Raw genomic sequence first — 18,905 nt, forward strand, 5'->3', positions numbered from 1 at the left:
AAATTACCCCGTATATGAAGTGAGCTACCTTCTCCGAAATACCTTGTTCTTTATGTTAGACTTTGACTTTTCGTCCCAATTAAATTAAAAAATAAGCATTTTTAACTAGAAATAAGGAGCATCGTTGAAACCTAAGACGAATGGAAATCATCCCGTATATAAAGTGAGCTACCCCCTCCGAAATACCTTTTTCTTTATGTTAGACTTTGACTTTTCATCCCAATTTAATTAAAAAATAAGCATTTTCAACTAGAAATAAGGAGCATCGTTAAAAACTAAGACGAATGGACATTATCCCGTATATGAAGTGAGCTACCCCCTCCGAAATACCTTTTTCTTTATGTTAGACTTTGACTTTTAATCACCATTAAATTAAAAAATAAGAATTTTCAACTAGAAATTAGGAGCATCGTTAAAAACTAAGACGAATGGAAATTATCCCGTATATCAAGTGAGCTACCCCCTCCGAAATACCTTACTCTTTATGCTAGACTTTGACTTTTCAGCCCAATTAAATTAAAAAAATATGCATTTTCAACTGGAAATAAGGGGCATCGTTAAAAACTAAGACGAATGTAAATTATCCCGTATATGAAGTGAGCTGCTCCCCTCCAAAATACCTTTTTCGTTAGGCTAAACTTTGACTTTTCATCCCAATTAAATTAAAAAATAAGTATTTTCAACTAGAAATAAGGATCATCGTCAAAAACTAAGACGAATGGAAATTATCCCTTATATGAAGTGAGCTACCCCCTCCAAAATACCTTGTTCTTTATGTTAGACTTTGACTTTTCATCCCAATTAAATTAAAAAATAAGCATTTTCAACTAGAAATATGAGACACACACACAGCCCAAAGAGACACACATAGCCCAAAGAGACACACACGGCCCTAAGAGACACACACAGACCAAAATGACTCGAACAGCCCAAAGAGACACACATAGCCCAAAGAGACACAGACAGACCAAAAAGACTCAAACACCCCAAAAAGACACAGAGTCCAAAGAGACACACACAGCCTAAAGAGACACACACATCACAAAGAGACACCCACAGCTCAAAGAGACACTTACAGCCCAAAGAGACGCACACGGCCCAAAGAGACGCACACATCCAACAGAGACACACAAAGCCCAAAACGACACAAACATCCAAAAGAGACACACACAGACCAAAAAAGATTCAAACTACCCAAAGAGACACACAGCCTAAAGAGACACACACAGCCCAAAGAGACACACAGGCTAAAGAAACACAAACAGACCAAACAGACTCAAACAGCCCAAAGAGACACACATAGCCAAAATAAACACCAACAGCCCAAACAGACACAAACCGACCAAGTAGACACAAAAAAACCAAAGCGACACACACAGACAAAAAAGACACAAACGCCCCAAAGAGACACACATAGCCCAAAGAAACACAAACAGTCCAAAGAGACACAAACAATCCAAAGAGACACAAACAGACCAAATAGACTCAAACAGCCCAAAGAGACACACACAGTCCCTAAGAGACACAAGCACCCCAAACAGACAGACCGAAGAGAAACACAAACCAAACAGACATACACAGACAAAAAATACTCAAACAGCCTAAAGAGACACACACAGCCCAAAGAGACACAAACACCCCAAAGAGACACACACACAGCCCAAAGAGACAAACACAGACAAAAAAAAATAACTCAAACAGCCTAAAGAGATTAAATTTTTTATTTCAACTCATCCACACGAGGTTTTCGCTAGCAGCTCGGCCCATCGTACAGCACTATAAGTACTCTAAGAGATCCTTCTGCCATCACCCCACCACTTATGTATTATTCGGAACACTTCGAAGAAGTAAAGCTATTCGCTATTACAGTTCTTTTCTTGTAATCTACACCCCTCTTAGTATTAACTTCTTCGTATAGTATAACGTTAAACTATTTTAAAATTGACAACACTCTCCAAACATCACTTGTGTAGTATACAGTACATAATCACCCCATCTCCCCCAAAAAACTTTTCAGCCATTTCTTGTTTAAAAAATTTATTTCAAGTCAATCCTTAATAGGATCAAATTCGCAAATCCTACACTCCAATTTGCAAATCCGATTACCCCTTTTTAAATGTCAATCAAACAATTCTGATTGTAGTATCCAATTTTTTAATAACAAACTGCATACTCTCAAAACATGTTGGACCACATTATACCTTGCCTAGCAGCTCGGCCCATCGTACAGCACTATAAGTACTCTAAGAGATCCTTCTGCCATCACCCCACCACTTGTGTATTATTCGGAACACTTCGAAGAAGTAAAGCTATTCGTTATTACAATTCTTTTCTTGTCATCTACACCCCTCTTAGTATCAACTTCTTCGTATAGTATAACGTTAAACTATTTTAAATTGACAACACTGTCCGAACATCACTTGTGTATTATACGGTACACAATCACCCCATCTCCCCCAAAACACTGTTCAGCCATTTCTTGTTAAAAAATTTTATTTCAAGTCAATCCTTAATAGGATCAAATTCGCAAATCCTAAACTCCAATTCACAAATCTCATTACCTCTTTTTTAAATGTCAATCAAACAATTCTGATTGTAGTGTCCAATTTTTTAATAACAAACTGCATACTCTCAAAACATGTTAGACCACATTATATCTTGTTACCTTTTAAAAAAAATGTGCATGTGATAATTCCATGTGCAATAGAACCTTGACTTTAGTTTCATTACATGCTTGACCCCTTTGAAAGGTGTCAAGGAACGTAATGGCCCCAAATAGCATAGGAAGGAACGTAAAGTCCCCAAATAGAATAGGAAGGAACGTAATGGCCCCAAATAGCATAGGAAGGAACGTAAAGGCCCCAAATAGCATAGGAAGGAACGTAAAGGCCCCAAATAGCATAGGAAGGAACGTAAAGGCCCCAAATAGCATAAGAAGGAACATAAAGGCTCCCCAAATAGCATAGGAAGGAACGTAAAGGCCCAGAATAGCACAGGAAGGAACGTAAACCCTCAGAATAGCATAGGAAGGAGCGTAAAGGCCCCAAATAACACAGGAAGGAACGTAAAGGCCCCAAATAGCATATGAAGGAACATAAAGGCCCATAATATCATAGGAAGGAACGTAAAGGCCCCTAATAGCATAGGAAGGAACATAAAGGCCCCTAATAACACAGGAAGTAACATAAAGGCACCAAATATCAAAGGAAGGAACGTAAAGGCCCAGAATCCATAAGTACATGCTCTGGAAAGGTGTCAAGGAACATAAAGTACTAGAATCCTTAAGTACATGCTCTGGAAAGGTGTCTATGCAATAGGAAAACATAGAAATGTTTTCCTATGGCGGTCGTAGAATAGCATGGTCCTATTGCGGTCGTAGAATAGCATGGTCCTATTGCGGTCGTAGAATATCATGGTCCTATGGCGGTCGTAGAATAACATGGTCCTATGGCGGTCGTAGAATAATATGGTCCTATGGCGGTCGTAGAATAACATGGTCCTATGGCGGTCGTAGAATAACATGGTCCTATGGCGGTCGTAGAATAACATGGTCCTATGGCGGTCGTAGAATAACATGGTCCTATGGCGGTCGTAGAATAACATGGTCCTATGGCGGTCGTAGAATAACATGGTCCTATGGCGGTCGTAGAATTCCATAGATACACCCTACTACTAACACCCCTTCCACCCCCACCATTTCCCGAAACACATCCAATCAACATTTTGAGATAGCCATTTTGTTTAGCGTAGTTGAAAGTTCGGGAAATTAGGTCTTAGAGGATGACAACCACCCTCACAACCCTTAGGGTGAGGGTTGTAATTTTTGCCCTGGGGCATATACGGTGTTTATAGAAGGCCTTGTCGTAGAAACTCAAAAAGGGATCATTCGATTGGAAATCGAAAAGCCTAGTGCCCTTTTTAATAATCGAAAGTTATTGGAAGGCTTGACATTTTTATAATAGAGATAGATGTGGGTATAATGAATCATTTTGTTGTTGTTGTTGTTGTTTAGACCAGGGCACTTCGTATAGAAGGATTTGTCGTAGGAACTTCGAAAAGGGCTCATTCGATTGAAAATAGAAAGGGCTGATGTATTTTTTAATAGTCGAAAGTAATTGGAGGGAAACTAATCCTCCTCCCACGCCCACCCTCCCCTTTGCCTTTATGTTTAAAAAGTAAATGTTGCCCTAAGACTAAATCAAAATGCACTGTGTTCATGCTAATTCCCAATAAGGCATCTCAGCAGTATCCTAAGAACGACTGAGGGTATTATGTTCAAACTTTCGGGGCTTCTTCTGCTCTTAAAATTTAACCAAATCAAAATAGCGTAAGTGTCTCCAGGCTATCAAAGAAAGTAAACAAATTTTTTTGCGAATGTTATCAAGTTTTCCATTTCAGGTCAACTAGAGGAGGTATGAAACTAAATTAAACACTACTATTTGTGTCCAGATTTTTAAAAGGGTCAATGTTTTTAAATTTTGCTGAAAATTTTTTTCCAGCATATAAATAGCAGACCAAACTATACATTCTTAAAAAAAAGGAAAAAATTTAAAGTATTATTTTCTTTTTCCCTGAAAAGACTATGTCAATATAAAACGAACAGAAATTAATTAAAAAAAACTGTGTCCACAAATAAGTATTTCAAAGAAAAGTAAAGAACTCCATTAAACAAAAAATGAGCAAAATTAAATCAAATAATCTACCATGCGTAAAACTGCCAAAAATTAGCATCGATAAATAAATGAAACCCAAAACGAACAGAAATTACAATAAATAACCGAATCAAACTCAAAACAAGCAGAAATTAACATAAGTTGGGCTCAAAGCCCCTATGCCCTCCCAAGGGCAGAACATAATTTGCACTTTACTGAAAAAAAATACAAATGAATATGCATTGTCAGTTTAATATACATATACTGATATTTAGTAATCAAAATGTTAATATTATTTGATTTATTAAAGTTATAAAAGTAAAAAAAATTATTTTTTTAGTAAAGTGAAAATTTTGTTCAGGCCTCGGAAAGGCATAAGAGGTTTGAGCCCAACTCGAGTCAATTTCTGTTCTTTTTGAATTTGGCGCAGTAATCTATTGCAATTTCTGTTTATTTTGGGTTTAATTTATTTATAGATTCTGATTTGCGGCAGTATCACTCTTGGTAGATTATCTAGAGCTAGTATAGAGATATATCTATAGAAATGAATTACATTTTTTCGCACAGTTAGCAGACCACACTGAAGTTGAAGTAGCTTTAAAAATTGACTTGAAACGTTATAACTTGATCACTTCTTTCAGAAAAGAATTTTGGAGGGTTATTCCGTGTTGATAAGAAAAGAGGGTAAAGATGCAGTTTAGATCCTCTTGTAGTGTAGGGCGCAGGAGCCCTATGGTAAAGGTGTAGGTTTGTTCTCCCTTATGAAAACTTATTTCAGCAGATACAAAGGAGAAGCCCATTTGTGGCATTCTGTGGGACCCCAAGGTCCAATGCTAGAATCAGACCCCGCGAGTGGCAGTCTACGTTCGTCAAGTTCTGGCTGTACCGGCCACAAGTGCCCCAGCTAAACGGCTTTTTAGCACGACAGGACTGATAGTGACTGCAAAAAGATCAATGGCTCCAGGCAGAGTGAACAAACTCACTTTTGTTACATAAATTGTAACTGAAGTGATGTAACCGCTGATTTAAAATTGTTGGTGTTGTTAAGCCATGGTATCTGACTTGTATACAGTGTTTTTTTTTATGTTATTATTTGTTGTTGTTTTTTTTGTCACTTCCTTTTCGTATGTATTTGATAAACAGGAGATGTTTGAACTTCAAACTTTGAAAGTTATACACACATTAGCCCAAATCATTAACAAGAAGGAAATGACTAAACACGGGATTTATAGGAACAATGCGATGTTAAACATAAACACAACATAGGTTTCCCTGGGTCTAGTGGCTAAAAATGAGAATTCTACTTGGTCTGATCGACGGTGAACATAAACACTTTCCGCACGGCCCAACAAATTCCTGTTTTGTCATATTGTTCTTGTATGTTTTTAGCCAACCATATAAATTTCCTTACTAAAATCGAGGTTGAACGTGCTCGGTAAAGTGGAATTTTAATTATTATTTTTAATCATAAAAATCGGCGCGCTGTGGCGCGCCGCCGGTCTAAAATTGGCGGCGCGCCGCCAAAAAATTTTCGACATTCGCCGCCGTCATGTCGGCGTCGCGCGGCTTCGGGGACTAGATTGACAGATACACACCTGAATCAAAAATACACCAATTTTTAGACAGAATCATGAGAGCAGGAAAAAAAAAGAATAACATTAAGCATCCCCTACTTGTATCTGGTATCCAACTTGAAGATGATAGCAAAAAAGCTGAAGCACTTGCTGACATCTACCAACAGAAGTTTGGCCACAAAGAAGAGTTAAATAAGCAAAGGCATAATGAAAGATTAAATACAGTTTATGAGCTAACACAGCTAACACAACCCTTTAAAACAAATGAATTCCTGCAAGCAGTTAATAAAATGAATCAAAAAGCAAGCCCAGGTGAAGATGAAATCCATATCTCTTGGATATCAAATGCCCCAAGAAATTTCCAAGAAGCTCTTATGCATATATTTAATCTCTGCTACACACAAGGAGTATTCCCCCAGCAATGAAAACAAGCAATTATTACACCAGTGGCCAAACAAGGGAAACCCAAAGATGACCCACATTCATACAGACCATTTGCTCATTTACCAACCGTTGGTAATTTGCTTGAGAGACTGCTGTACAACCGTGTCCAGTGGTATGCAGAGACCTATAACATCCTTCCAAAATAGCAAGCTGGATTCAGAGCTTACCATTCAAACATAGACATCATTTTGAAACTTTTGACAGATGCACAGAAAACTATGAAATGAGGGATTAATACTGGGTGCTGTACTGATTGATTTAGGAGCATAGGATAACACACAAAAAGACATACTAGGGGAAAGACTCCATGCATTAGGTTTCCCTCAACCAATCAGAAAACTGATTGATAGCTTTCTAGATAATAGAACCTTTAAAGTTAAAGTAAATGGGAAACTATCAACCCCAAGACCTGTTAAAAAGGGACTCCGACAGGGAGCTGTACTCAGCTGTTTATTATTCATATTATATATGACAGCGTTAAAGTTCATTTACCACATGGAATTTTTGCAGATGACATTGGAGCATGGGCAACAGGGAAAACATTTGCTGAAGTTGCAAATAAACTTCAAATTATTGCTAACAACCTCCAGGACTTTTCTACCAGTATGAAACTACCCATATCAGTCCCCAAATCAGTGATCATATATTTCCATAATAGACGAAAAGTAGAATTACAGCCAGTTACCCTAGGAAATTCTACAATGCCAACTACCCGTGCAACTAAGTATCTTGGAATAATCCTGGCCAACAGCCTTACCTTTAACCCTCACATTGGCCATATCATACAATCATGCATAGAAAAAGATGAGACTTGTGCAAAAACTATGTGGTACAGCTTGGGGCAGTATTGATAGACCCCTCCTTAAACTCTTCACAAAGAACATTATACCAGTAATTGAGTATGGCCTGATTATCTATGGAACTTAGACAAAACAGCTCTTCAACAAATTAGAATGTGTGCAAGATACAGCAATCCGCCTTGCCACAGGATGTAGAAAAACAACAAAGATTCAAAATCTTCTACAAGAAGGAGGGCTTCCACATATTGAAAATAGATACACACTTTTAACCATAAGAAACCTGACAAAATTGGAAACAACCCCTCACCATTTCTTATTTCCAGAAGCCAGAGCTAGCTGACTTGAGCCAAAAAATCACCCACTGATGTCAGCAATTATGGCCAGGACACAATACCCCATCAAACTAGAGCATGTTAAAACTAAAATAGCAAAAGATCCACCATGGATATCAATCACCCCAGAGGTTAAACTAGAATTGCTCCCCCCCAAAAAAGGAACAAATTGAATCCCCAACTGCAATCCAACATTTTGGGCAGCTCTTAAAAAAGGAATATGATGGATATAACCAACTATATGTTGATGGATCATTAAGTGAAGATGGATGTGGAAGCGGGTGCTTTCTAAGAGAGCACAACTTATGCATTATGGGAAAACATAAGGCAGGGACCAGCATACTAACAGCTGAAGTAGCTGCAATCAATTTGAGCTTAGAGACGCTAATTAAACTGAAACAGAGCAATAAACATATAGTAGTATTCTCTGACTCCAAATCGGCTCTCAATATCCTAACAAACTCTAACTTTGAAACACTGGACATAGACTTACATCAAACTAAAGAAAACCTTAGCAGCCTTGGAAGATTAGGCTGTGCTATTAAATTTTATTATATACCTAGTCACCTGGGTATAGAAGGAAATGAAAAATGAGACAATATAGCAAAGCAAGGAGCAAAAAGTCAAATGGAACCAGTGAAACCTCTAACTATAAGGGACATAGCTAGATTGCGACTGAAAACACTACCCAAATTAAAGCCATCAAATCTATCCCCCTTTCCAACCAGGATGCAATCAGTCTGGTTTCATCGCCTGAGTACAAATCCAGCTAACTTCAACCACCATTTTTTCTCATATAAAATTAAGCAGCCAAATGAAGAAGTTGCCAGTAGCCCATTTTGCAAGTACTGTAAGATCAAAGAAGAAACCCCTGAGCACATACTACTGAAATGTAAAATGTTGGAAAGAAAACAAGTGAATATCCTCAATTTAAATGTTCAACTAGGACTGAATTAAAACCCTCTGACAGATGTAAAAACTTAAACCGAATCTTCAAAAAGAGATTTTTTCATACATGCTTTCAAACTGTTAATGGATCTAAACCTACAACACTATATATAGCAATCAATTTATGCTGACTTATTGAATTGGGTAAACCCTACTACGATTATACCACATTATTTACCTAATTAGCTAATCTACATGTTTACATATTCATCCATATTTCGAATATTTATAAGCTAAGTCATTACCATATCACCTCTACATCAACAGTATTTTAATGTTGGTAGCTTGAAGCTACGCAGTTGGCACACAAATTCGTTATCTTTAAGCCCTTCTATGCAATTTGTTATCCATCTGTTGGACAGATTCAAGAGCCATCTGTTGACTGGTCTATTTACATTTTATTTTATTATGAACCAACTGCAAATGAGAAATAAGTAATAAAGCATAATGCAAACCATCAGGATTGGTAAAGTTTACTATTAGTCTACGGACCATTAAGATTAATAAAGTTTTCAACATAGTCTAGGAACATAGGGACCCAGTTGTTAAGGTTGTGATCATTATATTTGGAAACTGTGTTGAATGAGAATTAATTAGTACTAATCCTTTCTTTTTATATTATTTTGCTCAGAAGTGGCCATACACAAGAATTTGACCAAAACAGAAATGTACTATTTGCTTCCAACCAATGATCTTTCCAAATAGAATATCAACTGCTTCTGTAATTGTATCCCACCACCTTTCTTCTACTAGGGCCAAATAGAGCCAACTGATCTTGTGGGTTTGCTTTTTAGGTTGTTTGTCTTTAATTGTGGGTAGAGCTAATTTTAAAAAATATCAATCATCTCTTGTACATGACATCAGGCTATGCCTGGCTCTGTCCAGGCTGGGGGCTGAGATGGTATGTATTTGAGTTTGATGTCCATGTCCATGACCCTCAAAGTGCTATAGCCATCCAGGCTGATCTTGATGCATTGTCAAAGTGGGAAAAATCCTGACAGCTTGAATTTAATATCCAGAAATGTAGAGTCATTGATTTTGGAGCAAATAACCCTCTGTACCAGTATTTTATATAATTCATTAATGGTTCAAAACAGCTACTCATATGTAGTCATGGTGAAAAAGATCTGGGAGTCTTGGTTGATGATAAGCTCAAGTTAAATTTTCATGCACAGTTTGTTGTACACAGTGCCAACCAAACTCTTGGTTTAATAAAACGTGTAATTTAAAATAATTGATCATTATTCTGAACTAGCTAATATAACAACAAAAGAGTAAGCCTATTATCCTTTGATTCCTTTTCAGTACTCTTTCTGTATTTAATATTCTCCACCAATGTTAAAAAAATGATAATGATAACAACAAAATTAGTGAACTTTTGCATATAACCCAGGGTATCCAGGCAATGGGGGGGGGGTACAATTGTCATGATAGCAAATATTATATTTGGAAAGAGTATTAACACAGGAATCAAAGAGTAGTATATGTACTCTTTTGCTGTTATTATTGTTCGTTGGAAAAGGAATCATTGACAACTTGCGATCTATTTGTTAAGAAGGAGGCAACTAATTTCACCAGTAAGGGATCAATATTGAACTCGTTGACAAGTTAATCAATTAAAATATTGTGGTCTCTGCGCCTGACAAATTATACGGAGTTTATTAAACTCCGTCCTTTAGACGACCCACTTGGAAAAAAAGTTGGCGGTGTTTTGTTCTTTACTAAGAGTAACCTTTACCCAAAGCTGATTCGAGTCCCTAGTTTATCCGACTATCGCTCTAAGTTTAGTTTGACCAGTTTTTAATGCATTTATGTCTTGCTCTAAGTTTAGTTTGATCAGTTTTTATCTTTTAAATTTATTAATTGACTTTTTACAGTTTTAATTATTGACTTTTAAATGATTGTTCATTATGGCTTTCTCTATTTTGTTGTTGTTCTTTGCATTTTTAGTGTAACCATTTATATTGTCGACTCCAAAGTCCGAATTCGGCCCTTTGTGGGCTTGTGATAGCGATTTTTTTGAAATAAAATATCTTATCTCAATATTACCCTTTCAATTTAACTACATTATTTATGCCAGATGGAGAACAACTTTGCAGTGCAATAACACCAGCTTCTAAATTACACTTAAAGTTGCCCATATTCCAAAAAATGTTATCCTATAAAATTATTTGCAATTGCCAAATCTTTTAATGGGTTATTTCTTTATCTCAAGTAGATTCCCACCAGGGAAGTCAAAATCCATGGAACCAGATACTAAGAAATTCATAAAAACATTTGCCAACACACTGAATTAAATTTGCACAGCACTTACCCTAGCTTGAATTCATCAAAATAATGTCAGATGGACAATGACTTGTCATCCAATAGCATCAGCTTTTAAATTACACTTAAAGTTGTCCACATTCCAAAAGAGAAGCTAAACACAGATGCATCATTTCATTAGGTTTTGGGCTAAACCCCAATATACAAGTTCAAATGGTGGTCAAATTTACCACAGTTCATGCACCTTAGGGCCAACAGGTAGGGACTTACCTTGAGTTTTATGTGGAACAGCACATTGTGCATGTTTCCGTGGACGTATGCAGTTATCTACACTGAGAGGGCAAGAGTTTGAATTTTGACATGAGTAGATCCTCATTGCCTAGGGAGAACATAGCCTTGGGTAGATCATCATAGACTAGTAGTCACTTTGGTTTATACATTTTTTTTAAAGCTATTTATCTACTTTTGAATACTTTATAGCTACTATATATCTACTGATAATTTAGAGCTACTTTAATTTATAGATAATTGTTACAATGCTGCGTGCCTTGGCGTGCCTTGCACTACTGAAGCCAGCTTTGTTTATAGATTTTTTTTAAGCTATGTAGCTACTTTACCATAATCCTGTACATCCCGTGAAGCTACTTCGGTTCATAGATTTTTTTTATTATATATATATATATATATATATATATATATATATATATATATATATATATATATATTTGGAAAGAACATAAAAAGGCATCGAGTGGTATGTTTACTTTATTCGTAAGTCAATAATATGATTTGCGAAAAATTTACCTATACATAAGTATATATATATATATATATATATATATATATATATATATATATATATATATATATATATATATATATATATATATATATATATATATATATATATATATATATATATATATATATATATATATATATATATATATATATATATATATATATATATATATATATACAGCTTCTCTTGAATACTATATATTTACATTTAGTTTAGAACCACTTTGATTTATAGGTAGTTATTACAGTGCTAGTTTATTTGTATCTATGATAAGCATGCAGTTATAGGGCTGTGGAGTTGTTTATAGAGTAAGTAGTTTCAGGAGATCTTTGTATCATAAAAATGACTAACTATCTTGAATGCCGTATTTAAGGTAGCATTTCAGAGCGGTAGTATCATAATATGATTCACTTAAATTGCTTTGACTTAATCTTTCAAATTAAAGCAGTTGTAGTGTCAGAATGCAATTCACTGAACATGCTTTGGCCTAATTCTTTAAGTTTAAAGTATCAAAAAAGTACATGCCATCATCTTCCAGGGCTAGCAGTGTTGAACAGCTGCAGGTTCATCTTTAGATTTTATCCCCGCCTTTTTAGTAACTGATGCTGGCTGTTGGACCATCTCATTCTTGGATAACCACGTGGTTATTTCCACCTGGTTGCCACAAGGTTAAAATCATAGGCACTGTAATACAGGGTATATTGTAGTATTGTAGATGACCACACTATCTCAGCATATGTTGCACTACATGCATTGAGGGTCAGGAGGTTGGCATAGCTCATAAAATCATCCCAGCAGATTCCCTTTGTAATGAGAAAATTAAATATTTTGATTTGGGAAATTACTTCTTATTCGGCTACTTTTTCTTTTAGTGATCTGTTTGGTAGTTATTATGGAATTTGGGATAATTGTGTGAATCTCTTTTAATTGATTCTTCTCTTTAGGCATCAGTTTCATCAAGGTTATGTTCAAATGAAGCAAAGAATGATGAAAAGGCTTATTCAAGAAATGGGAAACAGAGAAGAGAAAAATATATTGAAGTTCCACTAGAAACCTCACTTGCATACCTGAAAAGCAAATGTAGGTTAGCAATTGTTGTCTAATGCTTAAGACCATGATAGTACAATTGATAGTACATTATAGTATATGATAGTACTAAGAACATATAATTGTGAAGTTTTTGTTCTTCACAATTGTGAAGTCATGTGGGCTGAATTGGCAACTATGAAGTGTAGTTAATTTTTTTATTAGTAACAAACCTCCACAGAGAAGGGGTGTTTGAATTGTAGAAAGATAGTGTCCCAATAATACATTTCATTGCTGTTAACCCTGTCCCCCAAGGGAATACCTTGAATGCCTACATACTGTAGGATTGTAGGGGGGTGAGTGGCAACCCTCCCGTTTGAGATTAGTTTAAACGACCACTGCCTCCCTTCAGAAATATTGAAAAAATACACTTTTTGGTGCTGTCAACTGTCCTCACCTCTGCCAAGGGAAATTTTTCTGATTCTGCCACCCTCTCTTTCTCTGTCTAAAAATCATAGATCTCTATCCCTCTAAAGATACATATCTGCCCCTGGGATCATAGATCATAGGCATATAATATTGAATTCGTATTTTGGCTTTTTTTTGCCATATTATATAATTCTATTGTTTTTTTGGTTGCTAATTGAGTCAACTTCTTTATTGTAATTTGCTTCAATTATTTGTTTGTTGTTGTTGTTTTTTAGTTTCCATTTCTCATAGTAGAAAGCTCACAGACAAATTTTTTCTTCCACTTCTAAATCCTCAAAAGCCATCTGGATATCCTAGGATATCTTTTATCATTTGGCTCTTCATTGTCCTGTGTGTTTTTTATGTTTTTTTTTTTTTTTTAGATTTAGAGTTTGTGTACACTTGCACCTTCACATTTATTTACTTCACCTAACCATTTCCATGCAAATATGTCAATATAATGTTTATAAAATTGTCTCATTTAGCTCTTGATTGCCTAAAAATTCTGATAAAACATATTGCTGTGAAAATTTTCCCTGTTCAGCCTAGGGCTATATCAAAAACTAATTATTTCTTTAAGGATTCCTTAATATTTTTTGTACTTTTATAAACGAGGGTAAAGGCCAATGTGCATGCATATACAAAGCACCTAGTCTGAAAGATAAGAAAAACAAACATACAATGTTATTAGAATATTTGTATGCTAGCAGTGAAACCTGTCAGACAAAAGACAGGAAAAAATAATGTATTTAGGACCTTTTTTTGGGACCAGAGAAAAAAATATTTTGCCCACTTTTTCCCAATGCAATATTTTAGGTTTATCCCAAGTAGCTGGTTTCTAGGTAATTGTGCTGTAGCAATCTAAAACCTGCAGAAACATAGGATTAATTGACTTCTTTTTAACTATATTTTATAGATTGACAGTTATAGTGTGTTATTTTCTTTTGATCTTGCCCTTTTTATTTTTGTTTTGACTTGATGGCACTTCCAAACTAATAATCATTTTATAATACACCCTTCTCTTGATTGTAAACACATTTTGAATGAATGACAAATCGTATCAAAAGACTGTGATTCTCGATTGGAAAAGCTACTATAAGAACGATGTATGTGAAATTCCAGGGTTTGGTTAAAATTTTTGTGTTTATCAAATCAGATTATATGTTGACGCCAACTTTTTTGTATTCTTTTCACCTCTTTACTTTTATTAGAAAGTCTAGTTTCCAGTATTTGATGGATAAGTGTAGGAACTTCTGCGAGGTCCTGATTCCTTTTTTTTTTTTAGTTTTTAATTCTTGTATAGATGATGAGAATAATGACTTAGAACCATGGTTTTTGCTTATTCAAATGTTCTAAAGTTTGATTTGAGCTCTGTCTTGATTTGAAGCTTAATTCACACGATTAACTCAACTTATCCATTCATCGACCTAGACTTATGATATTACGTAGAAAATGGTCTAAACTTGTTTACTTTCACACATTTCTCTAGTCTCAATCAATATATTTTTCAATTTAAAAAAAAGGGCAAAGCGAACTTCAAAAATGTAATTTGGTAGATGAATAAAACTAAATATTAGCTATCAAATGATAGCAAAATTATTGAAACCAAAGGATTGCAGAAGAAATGAGGTACTTGAAAACTTACATGGGACACAAACCCTTAGACCAAAAAAAAAAATAATACCAGAAACACAAGGGTTGTAAGATAGATAAGATAGTGATTTGTTCAAAAGCCTATTACAAGCTCTAATATGCCAAATTCGATTATTATGTCAAGTATAGAAAAAAAAACAGAAACAGCAAACAAAGCTTTATAATTAATTAAAAAAAAATCAAATTGAAAAATATTTCATACATGAAAAGAATGTCCAAAATTAGTAAAATAAATAATAAGGAGGGGTAAATTCTCTTACTTTACTTATCAGTTGTGTAGGGGGTAGATTCTTCTGTATGTTTCCGTGAAAATTTTGTTGGGGTAAAAATGGGGATTTGTTGAAGCAGAACAGGGGAGGCGTAGTCTAAAGAGGGAAAGAATGGCTAAGCAAAAGCGACTTTGTCAGGGGGTAATGGACAGCACTATTGGTGTAATGTAAGGAACTTGTTTTCTCCTCCCTTAAAGGGTGACCAGATTGGATCTGCAATGAAAGACTTCAGTATGTGACTTAACCATTATTAAGAGGAAAATTCTCGAACGTTTTGATTTATTCCCTAAACTTTTTAGAGAATTTAAGGAGGGATAATATGTGGTATTTACATGTTTCGGAAAATCACCAATTGGGTGTTGGCATTTTAAATCACTTGACATGGCAATACCCAGTAATTTTAAAGTTTTAACCAACAATTCAGGGGGAATAGGGCAAGTGAAAGAAGGGGACCTCTTAAGGAAATTAATTTTTATAATCTTTGACTTTGAAGGTATATTATATCATTAATAAGAACTTCGTCTGGTGTCCATTACGCCACTTTAAATTTGTGTAATACGTCTCTAAGACAATAAGTATTACTACTAATAATAACTCACTGCAGCACCAAGCCAACACAGCTACGCACGCTCATCCTCCATCCCAATCTACTCAATGCCTCCCTCTTTAGACCTTCCCAAAAAATTCTAGTTTTCCTTAAATCCTTCTTGAGACCTTCTCCGCCCAATGCGAGACGACCTGCTTTTCGTTTCGCCACAGATTGTTGGTCAAAAAGGAGAATTTTGGCAATCTGTCATCCTTCACCTGTAGAACGTGTCCTAGCCATCTCAACCTTTCTCTCATTATAGCCATAGAAAACGGAATTGAACCACATTTTTTGTACAACTTACTGTTTGAAGTATTGTCAGCAGATGGTTAGCCAAAACAGTCCGTAGACACTTCCTTTAGGAGACATCTAACATATCCTTCTCCGTCGTTTCCTTTAGAAAACGTCTAACAAATCCTTTTCCGTCTTTTCCTTCAGAAAACACCTAACAAATCCTTCTCCGTCTTTTCCTTTAGAAAACATCTAACAAATCCTTCTCTGTCTTTTCCTTTAGAAAACACCTAACAAATCCTTCTCCGTCTTTTCCTTTAGAAAACATACAAATCCTTCTCTGTCTTTTCCTTTAGAAAACATCTAGCAAATCGTTTTCTGTCTTTTCCTTTAGAAAACATCTAACAAATCCTTCTCCGTCTTTCGGAGTGTTTGAAATAGCCTACAGTCAGCAGACGGCTACCCAAAACAGTCCATAGACACTTCCTTTAGAAAACATCTGACAAATCCTTCTCCGCCTTTTCCTTTTAGAAAACATCTAATAAAATGCTTCATCGTCTTTTCCTTTAAAAAACACCTAACAAATCCTTCTCCGTCTTTTACTTTAGAAAACACCGAACAAATCCTTCTCTGTCTTTTGGAGTGTTTGAATTACAGTCAGCAGACGGCTACCCAAAACAGTCCGTAGACACTTCCTTTAGAAAACATCTAACAAATCCTCCTCCGCCTTTTCCTTTAGAAAACATCAAAAAAATCCTTCATCGTCTTTTCCTTTAGAAAACATCTAACAAATCCTTCTCTGTCGTTTGGAGTATTTGAATTACAGTCAGCAGACGGCTACCCAAAAAAGTCCGTAGATACTTCCTTTAGAAAACATCTAACAAATCCTTCTCCGTCTTTTCCTTTAGAAAACATCTAACAAATCCTTCTGTCTTTTCCTTTAGAAAACATCTAACAAATCCTTCTCCGTCTTTTGGAGTGTTTGAAATACAGTCAACAGAAGGCTACCCAAAACAGTCCGTAGACACTTCCTTTAGAAAACTTCTAACAAATCCTTCTCCGTCTTTCAGAGTTAGATAAGATAAGATATTTATTTCAAAAAATGACTATCACAAGCCCCGAAGGGCCGAATTCGCATTTCGGGGTCATATAATAAAAAAAGACATAGAAATAGCACAACAACTAAAAAAAAAAAAAAAAAAAAGTGTTTGTTTGGAATACAGTCGGAGTGTTTGAAATACAGTCAGCAGACGGCTACCCAAAACAGTCCGTAGACACTTCCTTTAGAAAACATTCAACAAATCCCTCTCCGTCTTTTCCTTTAGAAAACATCTAACAAATCCTTCTCTGTCCTTTAGAGTGTTTGAATTACAGTCAGCAGACGGCTACCCAAAACAGTCCGTAGATACTTCCTTTAGAAAACATCTAACAAATCCTTCTCCGTATTTTCCTTTAGAAAACATCTAACAAATCCTTCTCCGTCTTTTCCTTTAGAAAACACCTAACAAATCCTTCTCCGTCTTTTCCTTTAGAAAAAATCTAAAAAATCCTTCTGTCTTTTCCTTTAGAGAACATCTAACAAATCCTTCTCCTTCTTTCGGAGTGTTTGAAATACAGTCAGCAGACGGCCACCCAAAACAGTCCGTAGACACTTCCTTTAGAAAACATCTAACAAATCCTTCTCCGTCTTTCGGAGTGTTTGAAATACAGTCAGCAGACGGCTACCTAAAACAATCCGTAGACACTTCCTTTAGAAAACATTCAACAAATCCTTCTCCGTCTTTTCCTTTAGAAAACATCTAACAAATCCTTCTCTTTCCTTTGGAGTGTTTGAATTACAGTCAGCACACGGCTACCCAAAACAGTCCGTAGATACTTCCTTTAGAAAATATCTAACAAATCCTTCTCCGTCTTTTCCTTTAGAAAACATCTAACAAATCCTTCTCCGTCTTTTCCTTTAGAAAACATCTAACAAATACTTCATCGTCTTTTCCTTTGGAAAACATCTAACAAATCCTTCTCCATCTTTCGGAGCGTCGACGTTTCAGGAGCGTATTTGACCAATGTTATCGCTCTAGCTTCCAACATTCTAATTTTGGTTGGTATACTGATCTTTCTAGACAGTAAGATCATCAAAAAATGTAAGATTTATCTGGAAAATCAACACCCAGATGTTTATCAGTGCAAGGGATAAAATTGGGCTTAACAGGATTCCCAGGGACACACCATTTCAAATTAGGAGAGGGTCAGAATATATGTTTAGGTATTTAACTTTTTATGTTCTGTCAGAAAGGAAACACAAAACTATTTGAACTAAATAAGGGTCAAATTAAGCCCCATTAAAAAAAATTTCTACCAATGTATTGTGGTTAATTAAATCAAAAGCTTTTTTAACTCCATGGCTAGAAGAATGAATGCTAGAAAAATATTGTTAAAAATAAGTTTTTATATTTTTTTACTTATTTTGTCTCTAAGGTGAACAAGATCGGTGGACCTTGTGTATAAATTTCAAAACCCGTATAAGATGACAACTTAAGATTTACTTTCAACAGTAAGAGTAAGTGTAATGGGTTGATCACTCTCAAAGTCCTATTTTTTACCTTTCTTTTTCACAGGAGAAATAAAATTTAAGCAATTTAGGAAATCACTAGTAGAGATAATTTCATTAAAAATTAAGGACATACGATTTTGAAAGATTATTAGCAAAGGCTTTAATTAGTTCTATCAAAATTTGTAGTGAACAAGTGGTGCACTTTTTATCTTCTTAGTTTTTGTCTCCACATCTAAGGGCAAAGTAAGGGGGAAGCTGGGGGCATTTGTTTAGGGAGAGGGGCGGGGGGCTCAGTAGCCTACTA

General features: G+C 35.5%; 1 protein-coding gene across 1 annotated transcript in view; it reads left to right on the top strand.

Annotated features, from left to right (window-relative positions):
• Positions 1-18,905, top strand: part of mRpS18B (mitochondrial ribosomal protein S18B) — a 50,508-nt gene that overhangs the window by 19,327 nt on the left and 12,276 nt on the right. Inside the window, exon 2 of the mRNA XM_089093287.1 lies at positions 12,762-12,897. Within this exon, the coding sequence (XP_088949413.1) occupies positions 12,762-12,897 (136 nt within the window). The remainder of the gene's footprint in view (positions 1-12,761; positions 12,898-18,905) is intronic.

This window comes from Artemia sp. Qi Xiang Cuo, chromosome 8 (assembly GCF_049724085.1).
Source record: "Artemia sp. Qi Xiang Cuo chromosome 8, ASM4972408v1, whole genome shotgun sequence".
NCBI lineage: Eukaryota > Metazoa > Arthropoda > Branchiopoda > Anostraca > Artemiidae > Artemia > Artemia sp. Qi Xiang Cuo.